At 40.7% G+C, this 20,754-nt stretch overlaps 2 protein-coding genes across 3 annotated transcripts; one reads left to right on the top strand and one right to left on the bottom strand.

Moving 5' to 3' along the window:
* The first annotated feature begins 1,940 nt into the window (after positions 1-1,940).
* On the top strand, positions 1,941-14,729 carry slc5a2 (solute carrier family 5 member 2). Its single transcript, XM_046862232.1, has 15 exons — positions 1,941-2,158; positions 2,248-2,319; positions 2,780-2,884; positions 4,903-4,962; positions 5,107-5,211; positions 6,220-6,325; positions 7,148-7,228; positions 7,326-7,555; positions 9,083-9,218; positions 9,328-9,435; positions 10,500-10,650; positions 11,590-11,758; positions 12,510-12,725; positions 12,815-12,944; positions 13,208-14,729. The coding sequence occupies exons 1-15, from the start codon at positions 2,051-2,053 to the stop codon at positions 13,420-13,422; spliced, it is 1,992 nt and encodes a 663-aa protein (XP_046718188.1). The 5' UTR covers positions 1,941-2,050; the 3' UTR covers positions 13,423-14,729.
* fbxo46 (F-box protein 46) lies at positions 14,372-19,446 on the bottom strand. Of its 2 annotated transcripts, XM_046862230.1 has the most exons (3): positions 18,955-19,446; positions 18,409-18,498; positions 14,372-17,334 (listed from the first exon to the last, which is right to left on the bottom strand). In XM_046862230.1, the coding sequence occupies exon 3, from the start codon at positions 17,226-17,228 to the stop codon at positions 15,207-15,209; it is 2,022 nt and encodes a 673-aa protein (XP_046718186.1). In that variant the 5' UTR covers positions 17,229-17,334; positions 18,409-18,498; positions 18,955-19,446; the 3' UTR covers positions 14,372-15,206. The 2 variants fall into 2 exon arrangements, with proteins under 2 accessions (XP_046718186.1, XP_046718185.1); XM_046862229.1 differs by lacking the exon at positions 18,409-18,498.
* Positions 19,447-20,754: the final 1,308 nt, after the last annotated feature.

The raw sequence follows: 20,754 nt of genomic DNA on the forward strand, positions 1-20,754 counted from the left end.
TCAAATGGCTGATTGTATGTATTTTTTTTTTTGTCAATATTAACATAACAGTATGTTTTTCCAGAGCCGAAAGAAAGAAAATTGGATCAATCCTGGTCGGAAAAAAAAAAAGATTTTGGAACCGATTTTTACTTTGCATCACAATAAATGGTCATTTTTTTCTACAGCTTGTTGTCGTGGCATCATTTGTGATTTGGTCATTGGTATTGTCTTCGTTTTGTTAACAAAAGTATTTGGACGCCCGCTTTATCTAGCCATATGTTTGCTTTACATAAATAAACAGATTTACAAAGTCGGAGGCACACAATTGTCACACTTCAATATGTTCAGTTCAGGGTGCTAAATGTACTCTATATGGACAAAAGTATTGGCCCACCCGACTTTCTTTTCTGAACTGTTACCACAAAGTTGGAGGCACACAATTGTATAGGATGTCTTTGGATACAACGACTTTTATTCGGCTTCTCCCATTAGGGGTCACCACAGCGGACCATCCGCATGTTTGATTTGGCACGTTTTTACGCTGGATGCCCCCTTCTAACACAAACCTCCCCATTTATCCAGGCTTGGGACCGGCACTAAGGCTTGTGCAACCCTAATGGCTGGGGTTGGTTCCCTGACCGGGGATCGAACCCGGGCCGCAGCGGTAAGAGCGCCTCTTAGGATGTCTTTGGATACACTAGCCTGAAATTTCCACAAGTCTAGAAGGACATTTCCCAGAGGAGTTGAGGTAACAGCAAATAAGGGATTAGATGTGGAATGGGATGTTTATAAATCACACTAATCTTACGGTCAGGTGTCAAAGAATTTTGTCCATATAGTCTAAAACTACAGGGTTTCTGTGGAGTCACATTTTAGGCCTTTAAAAATAGTCTTAAATTCGCTGTTCTAGGTCATATTTACAGGTCTTTTTTTCCTTGGGTATGTTTTTAGTTTTGCTAGTCCAAAATTAATACAAATGAGACCAAGATGCAACAGCCAATCAGATTTATGTTATATGCACAAATCTTTCTCGACTTGAACCACAGACGTAAAACGGATTTTATTTTTCGCCTATGGGGGAAGAGCAAGTTTAGCAATACTTGGCTTGAAAGAATTTAATTTAGGGCTCTGTTAAAGCCAGTTGCTAACAATGTATTTATGTGTGTGTTTGATGTCTTGATATAGGTCTTAAATTTCAAAAGTCTTAAACGTGACTTTGTTAAAACCTGCAGTAACCCTGAACATAAAATGTGTAAATTTGAGTTGATCATTCATTTTTCCGTCTAAGTGTGTGGGAATCGATACGTCAATATATGAGAAGTCGAGAAACCTGCACTTCATCCAGTCATTTCATAGCGGAAAATAGTAAAACAACACAAAAGGCGACGATGGACCGGCCCTTCTTGCTGACACGACGCTCAGAAAGAACTGCTAACGAGGAAAGGTCAGGTGAGGTCACGCATGAATGAACTGCACTGATCACTGGAACACCAAGTTAATCATCTCAAAATTCCGAGCCAAAAAAAATAAAATCAAGTTTAGACATTGTACTTATAATACCACAGCATAAACCGATACTCAAAGTGACTATTGATTCAAATACTAGTGTAGATTTCAACGTAGGACTTATTTTAACATGGTCAGGCGTCCCAATTTTAGTCCATATAGTGAAAACTAGTTTAAGAAAACAGGAGTCCTCTTAATCAGATTAACCAAAAAGGAGAAAAGATTGAAACTGTTGATCTGGAACTTACGCTCAATGTATAAACATACTTTCGAGCTCGTCTGCAGGCCCTCGTACCTACAGCCTGTTGTGCTGCTTTGCGTTTTACTAATTAACTAGTTGTACTTTAGGTTATTCCATAATCGTTACATGCTTCAATAAACACTTCCTCATTCTGAGGACAATATGTTAATTATTAGTATTTATATTTTTTTTACTAATATTCCTCTTCAAGCCCAGAACAAAGGTCCTAAAGTCTTTCCCAGTCTCAGAATCTCCTCTGCTCTGGAGACATCTGTATTTCATGCTGGGATATAAAGATAAGATTGAACATTGGGGGAAAACATGAATAAGTCAGTTAAGGATTCGAGAAATCATGTGACCATCAACAACCCAGCGGATATCATCGTCATTATTGGTTATTTCATGGTCGTGATTGGAGTTGGAATTTGGGTTCGTGTTTTATATTCTCTCTTTTCTTTGTACGTTCACATTCTAATCATCGAATCACGTTTACCAGCATATTTCTTCTCGTTTCTCAGTCAATGTTTAGGACAAATCGGGGCACAGTAGGTGGCTACTTCCTCGCGGGGCGTACCATGGTGTGGTGGCCAGTAAGTGATTCCTTTTCCTTGTTGTTTTCTTTTTGTTCATTTACACATTTTGATCTGAACATTCTAGTGTTTGGAGAAAAAATCTTGTACTAGATGTAAAGTCTCAAAGTAGTTACACTAGATGGACGAAAGTTGGTGGACGTCTGACAAGTCCCCAGTTCCTGCGTGGGAAGATGTTCCACTAGATTTTTCACGGGTAATTAGTCAAATACAAGTAATGATACAGGGTGAGGTGAGGAGACCCGGGGGTGCAGTCAGAGCTCCAATTCATTCTCAAAGGGTTCAAGAGCTCTATAGCAGATCTTCAGATTCTCATGCTGGAACAGGGTCTGGAAGTTCAACTGAAGGAAAAGTTTTAGGCTTCCAAAGACATAAACAATTCACCAAGTTTGTGAAAAAGAACCCCATATATTGTACATGGTCTAAGTCTTAAATTTTCTGCTGTAATCTAATATTACAGGTTGGAGCGTCTCTGTTTGCAAGCAACATAGGCAGTGGGCATTTTGTCGGTCTCGCAGGAACAGGTGCCGCCAGCGGGATTGCGGTCGGAGGTTTCGAATGGAACGTGAGTCGAAGCTGAAATGTATTCCGTGCTCCCTGTACATAATGTTATTTCCGGAACTCTTGCAAAGGATTTTTTTCCAACTCGAATCTCTCCAGCGTAGACTATTGACTGTTCTGCTCTCACTCAAGTCTTAATAAGTTTTTGTCTGAGCTCATCTGTGATCATTTCTGACCCCAAGAGCAGAAAACAAGTTAACAATTAATCACAAGCAACAAATTCCCGCTACATTTACAAGTTGCACAACAATGAACCTAAATGCAATAGCTCAAGATGTACAATCATCTGTTTTCATGTAAATGTTCACCTCTGGGGACGTTCAACAAACATCGATTGAGGGGAAGATCGCAGACTCGAACAGAGAAGTCCAGGTTATGGACTCATTTACTTTTATATTAATGGCGTTTGGGAGACTTCTTTATCCAGAAAATGATCTCATTGGACATTGGCACATTGGTGGTGCTGGGATTTAGAACTAACAGTGTGAGTTCATTTAACTGGGGGGAAACATGAATAAGTCTGTTGATGATTGCAGGCTAGAAAACAAAAACCCAAGTTATGTACCAAGTGAGTAAGTGAGGGTTAAGGGCCTTGCTTAAGGGCCCAGAAGTGACTTTTGGTGGTGCTCAGATTTGAACTCACATTCTGATTAGAAGATTAACATCATAACAATTGAGCTGCATCTAATCAGTAATTACTTTTCTATTTTTCTCATTTTAAACTGAAATCAAGGCACAGCCGAGAGTAGAAAAAGTTAGATCTAGAAATGACTGCACGGCCATGTCGATTTGATGTCTTTCTGTAAACAAGGAAGGAACTGGTAGCTGAGAAGATTACAGCAAGTTGAAATTTCACCACAGGAAGCATTTTAGAGGTTTATTAGGAGTCGCAACTTCACTTCAAACACTACATCAATATGATGGCTGACTAATAAAAAAAAAATCATTATTTACTTTGATACAGCAAGACCACTAAAAGTGTAACATGCATCATGGGATTCATTGCGATTCCAAAAAAATCAATAAAACTTGTTTTTTGCATGGAATTCTTCATTCTAAACATTATATATCTTTAAACTAGCTTGAGAGCTCATTGGTCACATCGTCAAATGCTTTCATTTAGGTTGGCCATTTTAGCCGACTTTGGAGCTCTATTTTTAGTTAAAACACTGCTTTAGGAGCTGCTATGGTGCAGCTGAAAGACATTTTTCCTATGTTTCATGTGATTTTCTCTTGGTTCATGAATTTTTCAGAGAATTTATTTGTATTCTTTATTTTAATTTCTAAGCTATAGTGAAGCTGTAGTTGAAACTTCTTTTCTAATATATTAAATAAAATGCATGATGTTTTCATGATTCATAAATGAATTATTTTTTTCCCCCAGGAATCCCTTTTGGGGAATCATTTTTCTTAATACTCAATTTGTTCTAAATATTATGACAATGGAAATGAATCGAAATTCTAAACCAGTATTCGATTGAATTCAATACAATTTAATTTTCTATAGCGATTTTAACAGTGGGCATGGTCCCAAAGCAGATTTGCTGAGATAAGGAGGTTATAAAATATAAATGTATAAATTTTTAGTGCCTATAAGTTTATCCCTTATCCCTAAGCCAGTGGAGACAGTGGCAAGGAAAACATCCTTGAGATGGTAACAAAACCTTCTGGGAACCCCATCCAGTATCATTAAGACTAATTAAATTGTGACCAGGGTGTAACATTAAACCTGTGATGACCGCATTAGGATACTGCAATAACAAGAATTCTTGATGTCTATTTGCATATCCATACATTATATATAAAATCATTATATATATATATATATATATATATATATATATACATATATATATATATATATACATATATATATATATATATATATATATATATATATATATATATATATATATATATATATATATATATATATATATATATATATATATATATATATAAGATTTTATATATAATGTATGGATATTTCAGTCCCGCTCTTACAGTTTGCTTTTCTTTCAGGCTTTATTCATTGTTCTGCTGCTAGGATGGATGTTTGTACCTGTGTATTTGACAGCTGGAGTAAGTAAACTAATTTTTAAAACCAATTTAACTTCTTTTTTTGTGTTAGAAACTGTCTGGAATCTGTGTAGTTCTATGTAACTAAACATTCTATATAAATGTTCTGAGAGAAAAATATTTTGGATATTGTTGGGTTTTTTGAAGGTGATCACAATGCCACAATATCTGAAGAAGAGATTTGGAGGCACTAGAATCAGTTTATACCTCTCTGTCATCTCACTTTTCCTCTACATCTTCACAAAGATCTCCGTAAGTACAAACAGCAATCGGATTATTTTAGATATTGAAAAGATGTATAAATTAAAAGCTTCATCGAAATACTTCACGTTTACATGTTTGCTGGTTTATATTCCGTTTTCCACCTTAGACATTGCGATTTAAATAGTGGGATAGTGGGAATATACCTTAAAAAGCGTGATGGAGCTGCACTTCAGTGCTTGAGTCTGTTGATATTTACAACAACAGCAGTGTTCAGTAGCTGGTAAATTGCTAACTTGCCATGCTGACTCTCTGTTGTATCTCATCACTGCATTCTTGAACATTGAATCCAAAATTTTCCCAAATACCCCATTACTTCTTTGGTTTAAAAAAGTTGCTTTTGTGTTATAAATGGATAACCACAGAGTAAGACTTATGAAGTATTGGGTTTGAAATTGTTGAAACCCAACCGTGATTACACTTTAGGGTCAAAACCACTGACGTTTCCAGACAGATGTTGTTCTCCCCTAAACTGACACCAAAAACACAACATTGTAAAGGATGCAGTAGCATTGACTTTTCCCTTCTGGTTCCACGATGACAATGCTTATGGGCACAAAGCCAGCTCCATGAAGATATGCTTTACCTGGTTTGGAGTGGAAGATCTTCTGCTATAGAGGTCTGGGATGGATTTGAATGCTGACTGCATTCGGCACTCCATGCCTGCTCACCTCAAAAATCTCCACAAACTTATTCCAAAATCTAGTACAACACCTTCTCAAAAGAGTGGAGGTTATTGTAACAGCACTGTGGAATGGGATGTTAAAATGTGTTATGGTCAGTTATCCATATCCATCAATCGACCATCAATTTATTACCAGCATCACTGTCCTACAGTTCTGCCCAGTCTCCACCCTGCAGCCCAGTTAAGAAATATTTTACTAAAATTGCTTAAATTGTTGAAATATAAACCACAACATGTCAACATTCTTCCTTCAGTCCAGCCTTCAGCTCTGTTTTATTCCACTTACATTGTGATCCGTGATGGTCTTTTCTTAGGTGGACATGTTCTCTGGGGCAGTGTTCATACAGCAAGCCCTCGGATGGAACATTTACGTCGCGGTCATCGCTTTGCTTTCCATTACAGCGCTCTACACTGTGACAGGTACATCGTTCATGCTTACAAAGACTGTGAAAAAACGAACGTGAGAAAACCATGTGAAGTAACAAATGTAGAACATTGAAACTATATTATTATAGTCAAATATTAATTAATAGACTTCACCTACTTTTCGATTTCTATTCTTAAAGGGGGTTTCCTAAAATCTTTACTCAGTGTTAGAATGAGTTCATATACTACATAGACAAAAGTTTTGTGGACACCTGACCACCTGGTATGTGCTTTCTGAACATCACATTCCACATTTAGTCCCGATTTGCTCTTATGATAATGTCCACCCTTCTGGGAAGATGTTCCACTAGATTTTGGAGTGTGCTTGTGGAGATTTGGGCTTCCTGTCAGGTACTCATGTAGGTGAGGCGAGAAGGCCTGGGGTGCAGTCAGCATTTCAAATCATTCCAAAAGGTCAGAGATCTATAGCTGGTATCTCAAGATCTTCCACTCCAGCCCATGTAAACCATATCCTCATGGAGGTAGCTTCATAGACAGGGGAATGGTTATGCTGGAACAGATTTGGGTGTCCTAGATCAAGTATAGGGTCAAATGCTACTGCATCCCTCGACTTTTTTTTTAACAACCAAAAATGGCTGGAAAAAATATCCTAGCTAATGTTGTAACATTAGCTAGCTAGCTATGCTTTTTGGAATTTTCGACAATTAACCTAGTTAGCTTGCTAATCATGTTAATCTATACATTTCTCAATCTACATAGTAACTAGCAAAGATGCTTCATACTCATCCTTGCATTATCCTGTACCTATATTGGCACATAAATATATTTAACACCACGTCATAACGTACGTCATAGGTGGTTTGGCAGCTCTGATGTACACTGACACAGTCCAGACTTTTGTGATCATTGCTGGAGCCTTTGTCCTCATGGGATTCTGTAAGTTTACGGTCCTTCTTTAAATATTCATGGAATTATATGATGTGCAAATATAAATTTTAAGTCTTTTGGTTTCTTCCTGGTTCTCTTCTAACAGCCTTTTATGAGGTTGGAGGCTACAATGCTTTACTAGAAAAATACAGCTCGGCTTTACCGGCAGTAAGAATGTCTCTCGACCCTCGGGTCCTCAACATCTCCGAGCACTGTTATACACCGCGCGAGGACGCCTTCCACCTGCTGAGGGATCCCGTGAATGGAGACCTGCCGTGGCCTGGTGTGTTATTTGGTATTGCTATTGTAGGAGGATGGTACTGGTGCACTGACCAGGTGAGCCGTGCTAACAGCCATAAAATAGGGATAAAATTATTTGGATAAAGCACTTATTAAACATGCGCACTGACTAGAATCAGAGCTGGCTATAAAGCATTACACTTTACATGTTAAAATCCAATTTTGAGTTCTGTAGATTTCTGTAGATATATGAAAAGAGAATGGCAATGGACCAGTAGAATAATCCAGTGCTAAATCCCACCAAACATCGCTCAGCCAACCACAGATTCTCGATTAGGTTGAGATCTGGGCTTTGACCAGGCCATTCTAGCATTCTACCTCATCTCCAGCATCAAGCCTCTTGTAGACTGTAGGATTCTTCTCGGATTGCAAAGTAATCGATATCGCCCAGTCCTCAAATCTTATGGGGTCCCCAGTTGTTGTGTAATTCATATATTTTTTACTAAAATAATTGGGAACTCCCTAAGTCTATTTTTTACTTGTCGTGGGGGGTCCCTAATGCCTTATGGGGGATCCCGGAACCCCCCAGCCCCCGCTCAATTCGAGCACAGATATCGCCCATGACTCTTTCTAAGTCCGTGCTGATGTGAAGCAATCAACACATAATTCTTCCACCACCATGCTTCACTATAGGGATGGTCTTCTCAAGGTGATACGAAACAATGGTTTACTGGCACTATTTTATGTAAAGGTCAAAACATTTTAGTCTCATCACATGAAATGTTCTCCAATTATGGCCATGTCCACACTAAGATGTAGCCTATGTCATATGGCTTTCTCTTTCAAATACCGCCCTTCCTTTCGGATTGTCTGGGCAATGGGTGTCCTACATTCCTCTTTGGCCTTTCGATTGCATCTCAGACAATTGAGCTCCTTGCCCAATTTCTGACTTGGAGTGCAGCCTCCTTTTGGCAGTCACAGATAAGAATTTTAAAATATAAAAGAATGTATAATCAAAGCCTCATTTATACTTTTTTCTCTAACAAAAGAACTTATGTAAGCTGGAAAACAGGCGAGATGTCAAAACATCTTCCCACAGTCAAACATGGAGGTGAAACATAAATTATTTGGGCTTGTTTTGGAGAAGGGCCAACATGGCTCCAATTCCATACTTCACCACCATGCAATTCCGTCTGGACTGCGGCTCATTGGAACCAACTTGACCATTCAACAATGTAATGACCCGAAGTGTTCGTCCAAACTCTGTAAGCATTATTTAGAGAGCAAACAGTCTTCCGGAGTGATATCTATCATTGAACGGCCTGCCAAGTCACCGCACCTAAATCCTATTGCTAACTGCTCTGGGATGAACAGGATACAAAAAGTCAGAAGGCTGAATGTTTTGAGAAATATAAACATATATTTTGCATATAAACATCTTTTAGAAATGCTAAAAGACTAGCTGTTTCCACACTTTTGACTTTTTAACTGAATTTAAATGAATACCAAATGTGTTATATAAATGCTCCTGCAAACAATATACAAAGAAATGTGTTTGAACCCAGATAAACGTGATGCAATATTTATAGCATTTCTAGATTTCTCTCTAATTTTGTGGCGTAGGTCATTGTTCAGCGCTGTTTGGCTGCCCGCAATCTGACTCATGTCAAGGCTGGATGTATCTTGTGCGGCTACCTGAAACTACTGCCTATGTTCCTCATGGTGTTCCCAGGCATGATCAGCAGAGTCCTATACCCTGGTAAATGATCTAGTAATGCCACTGAACTAATTACGTGCCCACTGTTTTCAATCGTTACAATTTCAAATGCACTATAACACAGAATGTGGCTTATAAAACGTTTTATTAGATGAGGTCGGTTGTGTGGAGCCAAACGAATGTAAGAAAGTGTGTGGGACAGAGGTCGGCTGCTCTAACATCGCATACCCCAAACTGGTGGTCTCGGTCATGCCGAGCGGTGAGAGATTTTATGCATTTTTCTTTCTTTCGCCCATTCAATACTGCCATGACAACACTATCACTGTTCTGCCTTGCACATGGCGCAGTTACACCTGTGTTGCATCATATTCATGAATAAAAAAAAACACAAAAACCTTCTTTATAGCACTACATGCAAAATTAAGGCTTTAGCATTACAATTGGGTGGACCAGTCTCCATGACCGCCAAAAAAATCATGATCAAAGATGATCTTTATGTTTACAATTAAAAGGAGGAGTATTATTGTTCAAAGTTATTTAGAACTTGAAAGGAGCAACAGAAGTGTGTCTTTATCAATGATCTATCTCTCCCCACATCAACAGTAACCAATTACATGCATCTCATGTATGTGAAAGAGGGTAGACAGTCCGGTTAAATGGGTTTGAAACTTAATACCCTAAAAACAATACTAGAAATAAAGTAGCCTCCATCACCATCCACTCATCATCTATAACCTTCTGCACGCTGACATGTAAAGTGAATAACACTAAACATGTCTTCATCCTGGCACCTGTTATTGAATGGGATATATAAGGCAACAGTTGAACATTTTGTCCTCAAGGGCGAGCGTAAGGATTTGATCGATTTTAACAAATTGTGACGTCTAGACCAGTGGTACCCCAGGCCGTGGCCCCTGCACCGGTCTGTAGGTCAGTTGGTACCAGGCCACACAGCTGTTCTCGGTCTGGAGTGGTCGATATCTATCAAAAGTGCTCTAAGGAAGGAACAGTGGTAAACCAGGCGACATAGGCTGGCCTGTGTGGTCCAATCCAACAGACAAGCTCTTGTAGCTCAAATTGCTGAAAATCGCAGTTTGTTGCGTATTCGGCTTCAGTCAGTATTAATCAGTTAGGGTGCCTTGCCGATCATAATGTTATGCCTGATCGCTGTACATGTTGCAGTCTTCTACAAAAACTTTCAGAAACTTGATCTTGTTGTCAAGGTTTTGATCAATTAAAATATCTATCCACATGCCGAGAGTCCAAAAAGTTCTAACTCTGTCATAAGTGGTTTTTTTTTTCTGACGCCATACCTCTCTGCAGGTTTAAGGGGATTAATGCTTGCCGTCATGCTTGCAGCCCTCATGAGCTCTTTAGCCTCCATTTTCAACAGCAGCAGCACCTTGTTCACCCTGGACATATGGACACGCATCAGACCGCAAGCCAGAGACCGAGAGCTTATGATTGTTGGCAGGTTTGGACCACATGGCTTTGATTTTTATGTAGTATTTATTGTACATTGCTATTATAAGCCATGTTGAATACACTAAAATGGGCAGAAGTTTGTGTACACCTGACTTTTTGAACATCTCATTCGGAATTCGGAGTTGCAGCATTCTAATTCATCCCAAAGGTGTTTAACAGGGGTTGTGGTCTAAGCTTTATAGTAGGCCAATCAAGAGCTTTTACTACAACCCATTTAAAGCATATGTTCATGGGTCTGGCTTTGTGCACAAGGTAAGTGTCTTGCAGGAACAGGTTTGGGTCTCCTAGTTCAAGTGTTCTACATCCTTTACAACTGTGTGCCTTAAACAATTTTGGGATTCACATAGAGCTGGAAAAGTCAGCTGTCACAATACTTTTGTCTATATACACTGTATTAGAGGGCTGCATTGGGATTGGGGTCCCAATTGGCTCAGGACCCAACGCAAGTCTCACGGGACCCGCGGTTTTACCTTTGCCACGGGCGGGAGTGGGTGGTCAAACAGATATAGCACGAGCCCCCGCCATCCTGCAAATCCCGCTAGTTGTAATGTTTTGTTGACAGTTTTTTATAGGTTCATAAGAACGTTCATTGTAGCCCTAACGTTTGTGTACATTTTTACACAATCTTTATAAGATACAGAACGTTCGCAGGAGTGGGTGGGAGCGGACACCGAAATCACGGTAATGGACAGAAATTCAGCGGGAGCGGGATTAAGAAAACAGTCCTGCACAGGGCTCTACAGTGTATCTACTGAACACAACGTAACGTAATGTGTTTTTAACTCACACATTTGTTCAGGTTCTTTGTCATATCACTTTCTAGGATGATCCTTGGTCCATAGTAAAGGATTGAGGTTCAAATCTCATAATGCATTCTCTAATTTGTGTACTGACTGAAATTCAGGGTGTTGTTTTTGTTTCTTAACAGGTTATGGGTTCTCTGCATTGTTGCGATCAGCATTTGCTGGATCCCGGTGGTCCAGGCTGCCCAAAGTGGACAGTTATTTGACTATATCCAATCAGTAACAAGTTACCTGGCCCCGCCCATAGCAGCGGTTTTCTTTCTGGCGATCTTTGTGAAGCGAGTTAATGAGCCGGTAATTTATATTTTTCTTTTGAACTATGGTCTTTTCTGACTATCCTATTCCACATTTAGTCCATAGTTGCTGTTACAACAACCTCTGCTCTTCTGGAAAGATCTTAGTTCCTCTAGATTTTGGGGAGATTTGTGCTCATTCACCCACAGGGGTGTTAAAGACAAACACTGATGCAGGGTGAGGAGACCAATCAGGGTGCAGTCGGTTTTCCAGAGCTCTAAAGCAGATCTTTTACTCCAATCCATGTAAAAAAAAAAAATCGTGCGGAGCTGACTTTGTGTACAGGGGTATTGTAATGCTGGAACAGGTTTGGGTCCCCTAGTTCAAGTGAAGGGAAAATTTTAATCTATACGTCCACAGATGTTCAATACAAGGTCTTCAACCTTTTGAGGTATACATTTTTCCAAGTCAAGTCAAGAGGCTTTTATTGTCATTTTTACTATAAACAGTGGTACACAGTAAAAACGAGACAATGTTCCTCCAGAACCCTGGTGCTACACTAAACAACAACAACACAAGCTACGTAAAGCGCATAGATTGCAACCTGGTGCAAACAGTGCAGACAAAAAACAGTACAGACAGACAACACAAGACAAGACACAAAACCCACGATAGCGCCGACCTGTAATACTTTGATTTGAGAAAATGAACCACATCTATTTTCAATGTATTAAAAAAATGCATTTTAAATGAGTCCTAAAGCACAATATCATATTTATCACAACTTGATATAGTTTCTTCCCTCTGTCAGGGTGCGTTTTGGGGCCTGATGGGCGGCTTACTGATGGGTTTGTGCCGCATCGGTCCTGAATTCTACTTTGGATCCGGGAGCTGCCTCTTCCCTTCCAAATGTCCTTCACTCATCTGCGGGGTTCATTACCTGTACTTTGCGGTACTGCTCTTCTTTTGTACTGGCATTCTCGCTCTCCTTGTGAGCTACTGCACTTCACCTATAGACGACAAACACGTAAGTGGACCCTCAGCGTCAGATGGTGTCACAATACCGATAATCCGCAGTTATACTCACTTTCACTTCGCGCCGTTCTCCCCGTCAAGCTTCATCGGCTCGTTTTTAGCTTGCGGTACTCGAAAGAGGAGAGGGTGGATCTGGACTGCGAGGAAGAGGAACGGGGAAGAAACGCTCGCAGAGAAGCGCAGGAAAAAAACAGAGGGGATGAGGACAGGGGTGAGTCTACTTGCATTAAATGGACCGTGCTGCTTTTCTGCAAATCCGACTTTTATTCCTACCACAGCAGTGTTCAATTTTTATTTACCCGTATTCAAACTAAACTACTAAGACGATAACATTAGAACTTGCATAGCGTGATTATAAATCCTGGAGCTACCACCTTAGACACTTGGCCGACTAAACAACAGCCATAAAATCCAAAGCAGTTCAACTCCAGAAAACAAAATGACCAAACTTCTAAATCTTGTTTCTTTCTCCAGGTGGAGATGAGGATCGATCAGGACTTGCCCGTTTAATTGCCTGGTTCTGTGGCTTAAGTGGCTCTCAGGCTCCTGAACCTTCAGAAGAAGAGGTCATCGAAGCATCAAAAGAATTGCCAGATATAAGTGAAGACTCAGTCTGGAGGCACCTGGTCAACGCTAATGCACTGGTCATGATGGCGGTGGCTGTTTATTTTTGGGCTTTCTATGCATGAGCGAAAATGTATTATCAATTTATACTTTAGCTGAATTATGTGAAATCATCATGGATCGTGCATTAGTGTGTAGGTGAACATGTTCAGTGCTTTGTAGATCTATATTAAATCTATAAAACCTGAAAATAGAACTTTTGCGGTGATCCGATTTTCGTTTGGTATCAACTATATTTCAGGATTTCTACAAATTTATTTATTACTAAAGTTGCAAAATTCCAGGAATTCTCAAGACTGGAAACTTTCCATAAGAATGAACATGAATAAACTGGGAATTTTCATTCTGGTAAATAAAAAACAAACAACAACAAAAGATTTAATGCAATATCAGTTGAAATTCTACCCTGCGCCCACATCAATCGCATGCACATCACATGGCTACTGAGGCCACGCCTCCTACATGCCCTGCGCTTTCCTCCATCACATCGTTTCTCAAATCCTGCACACAAAATAATGTCGAAATTCGTGAGCTTATTCACATAAATTTCATACATATTACATCCGTTTATGTTTAAAACCTCGTTGTACGCTATTGTGCAACAAAATTATACTAACAATTGAATCAAAAATTTCTTTTTTTTTTTATCTGTATTCGTTTACATGCAAGTCTGCATATGACCAAACAAAGTGTTTTGTATATGATACAGATTATTATTATAATAATAATAATAAAATGATTAATTCCCATGAATTCCTGGTCAGTTTCTAAATGAGTATTTCAGAAATTGGCCTGATGTAGTTCCCATGGAAAGTTTCAACCCTTTTGCAACCTTAATTATGGCAACAACAAAAAAAAATGAAATTACTGTGTGTATGAATCTCTCATATTAGAGCCTGGTGTACAGTAACTTCAACCTTCTTAAAATTATTAGAAGAAACTTTCACATGTAGTGTAGAACTGTATAAATTGTAGCATTGTATAAAATACAAATAATGTCCTTTAATACAGACACCAGTTTTAAATAAATTTTATTTACTTTAGAGGCAAAAATTCCCTATAGCATCGGCTGACTGCGAAACCTACAACGGTCTCCCAAAGGGCATCAGCATCAACATTTCCATTCTGTTTGAAAGACTGTAGATGGAGTCTTAAGGCAGAAACCTGATATTTTTTTTCTCTTTTTCTTTTACCAACAACAGAAAGCAAAGACGGGTTATTAAGTGACCTGAAGGTGCAGGGCCACGGCTGAGAAAACAGGGTAAACAAGATATACAACTGTTTCGATCTTGATCTTATTTCTGCAAAAAGGAGGAGAGAAAAAACAAATTCACTCTTTCACACAATAAAGAAAAAAAAACACAAAAGAGGAGAAAAAAAAAACAAGCAGAATGTTTACAAAGTGACATCAGGTTTTTGTAAAGTGACATCATTTTTGCTCGTATTTGCCCCGGGGGTTAGTAAAGAAAATGTGACATCCATCTCAATACATTTAATGACTTTAGCCCGACAGGTTGCTGCCTTGCCTGCAGGTTGGGATCGGCTACAGTGCTGGTTTTTAGGAAAACACTGCCAAGCCAAAAAAGAACTTCAAACCGATTTACAAACACGCATCAAGATTTAGTCCCATGCAGCAAACAGTAACCTCATTTAATCAGCATCGGTATTCACACGCGCGTCGCTCGGCATATTATGCTGCACTGCTAAGAACTGATACTGACATGATAGCAAGGTTATCAAGCTGAGGTGGGTGGGGGAGGGGCAGGCTCAACCATAAATATTACACTGTCATGAGGTTTAGGCAAAGTGAGAGTAAGAAAGGAAACCCAGATTCGCCGTACTCCTGGCTTTACCTCCCGTCTTCTCTTTTGGCGCGGGCCTGAACCATGTCGGATGGCTGTACCCAGTTGTTGTCGTGCAGTCCGACCCTACAGCCCGGTGTGTCTTTGTCTGTGCGCCGGCAACACATCCAGTACGAACGTCCGTAAGGCAGGTCGTGGTGGTAAGGTTTGGGGTGCCAACGGCAAAGCGAGACGTCCCCCCGCTCGTACTGCCGCTTGCACTGCTTGCAGGGGTCATCGCGATACAAAGGGTCCTGGTTCCAGCGAGAGTCTGTAGCGCGCACACCGTAAGTCTCAATCAGGGCCTTGAAGTCATGGCAGGTGCACTTCAGGGCCGCTAAAGAGCGGGTGGGCAAAAAGCTGAAGATGTTAACCATAATGTGGTCGGGAAGCATGAGCATATACTGCCGTGGCTCCAGAAGCCTCTGGATCTGAAATCGGATCTCCAGGAAGTCGTGGGAGACGTGACGGTAGAGGCGGCAGAGAGATTTATCGGTGCAGTCTTCCACGCTGGCGATCGGGCTGGCCGGCCGCTCTGCCACACTACCAACTGAGCAACTGTTGTTCGCGCGGTCCAAAGAGCACATTCCGCTCGAGATCTCGGAACCACTTTCATCTTCAGCAGATTGGCTTTGGAGAAAGAAAAGCTGCCCGGGTGGAGGTTCATCTGAAACATCGGCACGGTTAGTCCCACTGGGCATAGCGATGCAAACAGTCTCCTCTTGGACATTCTCTGTGCTGTCTTTACCATAGAAGACGCACTGGTCCACAGCTCCTGTGACGACAACTTCAACATGAAAGCCGGTCACGCGCTCACGGGCCACCGCCTTCTTCTCCCCTGAGCAGTGGTCTGGGGTATGGTCTGTCGTCGTGCAGGGAGGCCGTTCAGCGATGTCTTCTCCTGTGGAATCTGATTTCGATGAACCAGCCAGAACAGTACTGGAGTCACGAGATGAAGGGCTAACCAGCTGGTAAAGGTCACACGTAATCTTTTCTTTGGCCCTGGTGGCTGTCTGCCCTGCTCCAGTCCCACAGCTCATAAACATGCACCTGGGGCGACCTTCGGGCTCCGACTGAGACCGTGGATCCAAGCTAGACACACGGAACGCGATCCTAACTTCCCCTCGACCGTGGCTTTTACCGTTTGCCCCGTTCTCGCCGCCACAATCCCGGTCTTTACTGGAGTCGTGAATCTGAGGCCGCAGTTCGAGGTTTTGCTGCTGAGACTCAAAGCGCGCTACTGCCTGAGCAACACGTCTGGATTCCTGCTGCTGCTGCAGTTCAAAGTCACTATTTGAGGTTGGGGCAGAAGGAGAAGATTCAGAAAGAAATACAACTGGTGAAGAATCTGAAACCGAATTGTGGAGGACGGTATGCTGCTGGTCGCTTGAGGTTATTTGTCCTTGAGCTGCCATGCCTTGCAAGGCCATAGCTGTGCGCTGCTCAACAAGGGCCACCATCTCTGCTACAGACAGCAGATCGGTCTCATTTACTCCAATGCTGTCCTCCAGGCAGCTGGGCTCTGAGGGAAGCTCTGAGGTCACATTCTGGGCCCTCGTAGATGGGTCGTATGAAGAGCACCGACGACGACGTTTGGCCTTGGTACAGTCGGTGCCCCAGTTTCCCTTCACCTTCATGGCACTAGGTCTGGGAATGCCTGCTCCTGTACACTGGTGAGCCACAAAGAAGGCGATTTTCTCCTTGGTGTTGCCCGGTTTGATGACATACCACGTATCAAGCAACACCCTTCCATCTTCCATTTGTGAGGCGGAAGAGGGTGGGGCAGGGGGGGCAGGAACCGGGACGTTAGACGATGGGGCGGGAGGGGTGTTCTCTGTACCCACGTCTTCATTATGCTCTTCGGCAACTCCGCTATCATCTATGGATGGACGGCCAGCAGTGTCGGCTTTGCAAAGAGCAGCTGTCGTCCCGCCGTTAATTGTGCCATTACCGAAAGGCTTATTCTGCGAGTAGGTGCCGAAGGGACGTGGGCACCACAGACGGATGTGAGAAAAGGTGTCTCGGTTCATCCTGAACCCTTGGAGAGCATTTCTGCCACTATGCCGGGCAGTTTTTTTGTTCTTCACCACTCATTCTGGTTGTTCATGGCCAGAGGTCTCCATCAAAGGATTCAGTCTGGGAAATAAATAAGAAAAAAAACTAATTACATTATGCATTGCATCTTCTTATAGACCGAGCTCAGTCTGGGGTATGAGACAGGTCACAAATTCTGTAACTTCAGCCCCTGATACATGTCTGATCCAAATGTCACCATGCGTCTGATAAACAGCTGCAGTCTCCACCCACAAACCTTCTCATCTATACTTAGTGTCAGTGTTGTTTCATTTTTTTCAAACTGTAACTGGAGCAGTAGTGTTTGCCCCCAAACTGAAGCAAGTCTTATCTCTACCCCGGCACCTTTTTGATCACTTAGACACTGTTTTGCTTACGAGACAAGATCACGTGACTGTGTGACGCAACCCCGTGACGTATTTCCCACGTAATATACCTCGCTACAAACTTGCTCTGTCGTCCTGGGGGCGATTTGAACAGACGCATGAGTTTTCATCGAGGAAAAGACGCCTAAAACGTGTTGCAGATGCCTCGCTGATCAACGAATCCAACCCGAATAGGGATGACGACCACTTTTTTAGGGTTCAAATCAAATACTTTTTTCTTTCTGTTGTCCGCCATGTATTATAGTCACGTATTTACTTAAGTACAGTATCTCATCCCCTTCAGAATCCAAACCAGTTACACCAGATTCAATGACATATTTTTCAGGACAATCAAAAGGAAATGAGGTGCATGTCTGTGATTAAAAAAAAAAAAAAAAACATTTATACTAAAATATTGAAATAAATATTTACACGGACCGGTCATTCGTCCATCAGACATCACTGGGTAACTCTAAACATCCAAAACGTCAGCATAAAAATAGATTTGTGCTTTCTTTTACTACAAAAGTGATCTAGTTCACTAGTAACTGCATAGTTAATGGTGAGTTTGTTGATTTATATGAATTATTGATTAGACCAGGAAATGTCAATGCACCGTTTTTGGAGCTAGCAAACCTCACCGCCTGCTTCAGGTCGGTAAAACAGGTTTGTTAGCCCTTCATTATAACAATTAACCCCAATTAACGTTCTAATCTAACGCCTATTCGTGAAATAAACCTTATTTCTAATTAAAGTGTAAACTGCCAGATACTTAGCCAATAGCTTATCGAGTCAGGTCCGCGTCGTGAAGCCAGAGGTGTAACCATTGCGCAATATTGCAAGCATTGCCTTGGCTTCCTTTCTTTTTTTGTGTGAAAAAAAAGGGATATAAAAAAAAACATATTAGATGAATACAGTTTCTTTTTAGTACCTAACGGTAATAATTGTGCATTCCAACTCCAACTGCAGGAGAAAAAACCTAGGGCCCAAAGCGAGCTAATCTAGACGAGCTAAGCTAGATGTTATTGCATGCTATTGATTTCAAAAGGTTCAATAAATAAGGAAATTATAATAAAAAATGTGTACAATTCGACAGTTTGAATTGAAATGAATTAAAAAATTATTTCCTCATCGTGTTAGCTCTGGTGTTTGTCAGAATGTAATGTGTCGAGCAAGCTCGGGATTTAGCCTGCTAACGCTAATAATACAGGCTAGCTCCTAGCTCATGTTACATTTATATATATATATATATATATATATATATATATATATATATATATATATATATATATATATATATATATAGAGTCGTTCTTACCTTTTAACCAATGTATTTGGGCTCCGACCAGCAGCTCTCCCACAATAACGAGGAAAAAAATAAAAATAAAAACAAAACAAAATCCACTAAGGTCGAATAAAAAAATCTTTAAAAACATCCATTAAAAAAATAAGAAAAAATATGTAAGTAAAAAAAAAAATTATTAAGGGGGAAAAAGGTGTCACAGGTCTACAACCTGAACCACTACATCAACATCATCAACACTGTGACCCAGAGCTGGAGCTCCACTGAGGAGATCCGTCCTGTTTCCTCTCTCTTCCGGCTTTTCCTCTGGCTGCTTCTGGGCAGCTATACACTCATTTGATCGCGCTCTATCTTATTAAAATGTTGCCGTGTTATATTTACAAGGAAATATGTTTTAAAATCCGATCGAGTCCGGAGTAAAACCTAATACAGCTCCGTTGTCTTCCTGAAAGCGCTTGAGGAAGGCCATCTTGTTGACAGGCAGCTGCTCGGCGCCATCAGCCAATAGGAAAGGCGCGATGATGGCATGCCCATATATGGAAACTCTCCCACCTACAGGCCTGAGTGAGACTGAAAGTGTAGAAAACTGAGAAGTTCGAGCAAAACTCAGGTCTCCAGAATGTGTTTTTTTGCATTGGCAGGCTGCACATTTCACATTTATGCCTTCAGCGGTGTCCTGAGTTAATCCACCTCTTAATACCATCGTTATGACCCCATGTCCAGGGATGTAGCGGTACACGTATTCGCACAGAAGCGTTTCAGTACACGGCTTTCGTACACGTGTAACGAATCCAATCCTTTTTACGTTGCATCGCAAACATATTAAGTGGCGGACCACATGTTTGATTAGTTTCCACCTCGCACTTTGAGGCGAAGCAACAAAAAAAAAAACGCAGCGTCACTGGCTACTGGAAATACGATTTGTAGCGATGTGCGATTTTGTTCTGCAGATGCATTCATGTCATCGCCAAAGTTTTTACACCGGTTTATTGATCCTTTTGCGTTTTATGACCAGCTTTCTGAATTCTTCTTGAAAGGAAAAAAATCCTGACAGTTCCTCATATCGAGGGAGTAAATGAATGATGGAAGGAATGAAGACATTTGTTAAGTTATGCTGAAATAATTAGATCAGTTAAGTAGTACATATATTTAAAAAATTAAATATTAAAGGTAAAACAGACACACACACTTATATACACATCTTTAATGCATACATCTGACAAACTATTTCATAAAAACCTTCGATTGATTGAATTATATTTAATTAGTTTAATCTGTGTCAATTTGATCTGTAAACTGTAAACAATACAACATTGTAGGTCTCACTACAGTCACAGTCACTCTTGTAGATACCCACCATGCTATCTTATCACTCTTGCCACTCTTCCTCCACCCACTCCGCCCTGCCTGCACAATTCTTTCTTAAATTCTCCAACACACTCTTCATTACTTTGCACACATGACCCCGGTGATTGAAACTCAAGTTTGCCATTACTAAAGCAAGAAACCCAATGCACACAATTCATCAAATCTACTTTCACTGCAGTCACAGATGCACCTCCTGCATACATCACCTCTAGCAGAAGCATTGATATGACCCTCATAAAATTACCCTGTTTTTTTTTTTTTTTCGTTCGTCACAGTTTTCCTGCGGATTTTAAGGCAAACTGTAGGTTTTTGGGCAAATTCTATAGGGAAGAATTTTGTAAGTTTAAATACTGTTTTGGTTGATTTTTCCACACAATTTCCAGCTTTTCTTGAAAGGTCCATCTTGTAACTATATCTGTAAACAAATCTATTTCTTCTCCTCTCTGA

This window comes from Silurus meridionalis, chromosome 12 (genome assembly GCF_014805685.1).
Source record: "Silurus meridionalis isolate SWU-2019-XX chromosome 12, ASM1480568v1, whole genome shotgun sequence".
Lineage (NCBI taxonomy): Eukaryota > Metazoa > Chordata > Actinopteri > Siluriformes > Siluridae > Silurus > Silurus meridionalis.

Excerpts from the sequence above, each read along its gene's own strand:
- slc5a2 (XM_046862232.1), top strand. The coding sequence starts at position 2,051 with ATGAATAAGTCAGTTAAGGATTCGAGAAATCATGTGACCATCAACAAC. Across the intron at positions 2,320-2,779 it reads GTACCATGGTGTGGTGGCCA|GTTGGAGCGTCTCTGTTTGC; the intron begins GTAAGTGATTCC and ends CTAATATTACAG. Across the intron at positions 9,436-10,499 it reads GGTCTCGGTCATGCCGAGCG|GTTTAAGGGGATTAATGCTT; the intron begins GTGAGAGATTTT and ends ACCTCTCTGCAG.
- fbxo46 (XM_046862229.1), bottom strand. The coding sequence starts at position 17,228 with ATGAACCGAGACACCTTTTCTCACATCCGTCTGTGGTGCCCACGTCCC.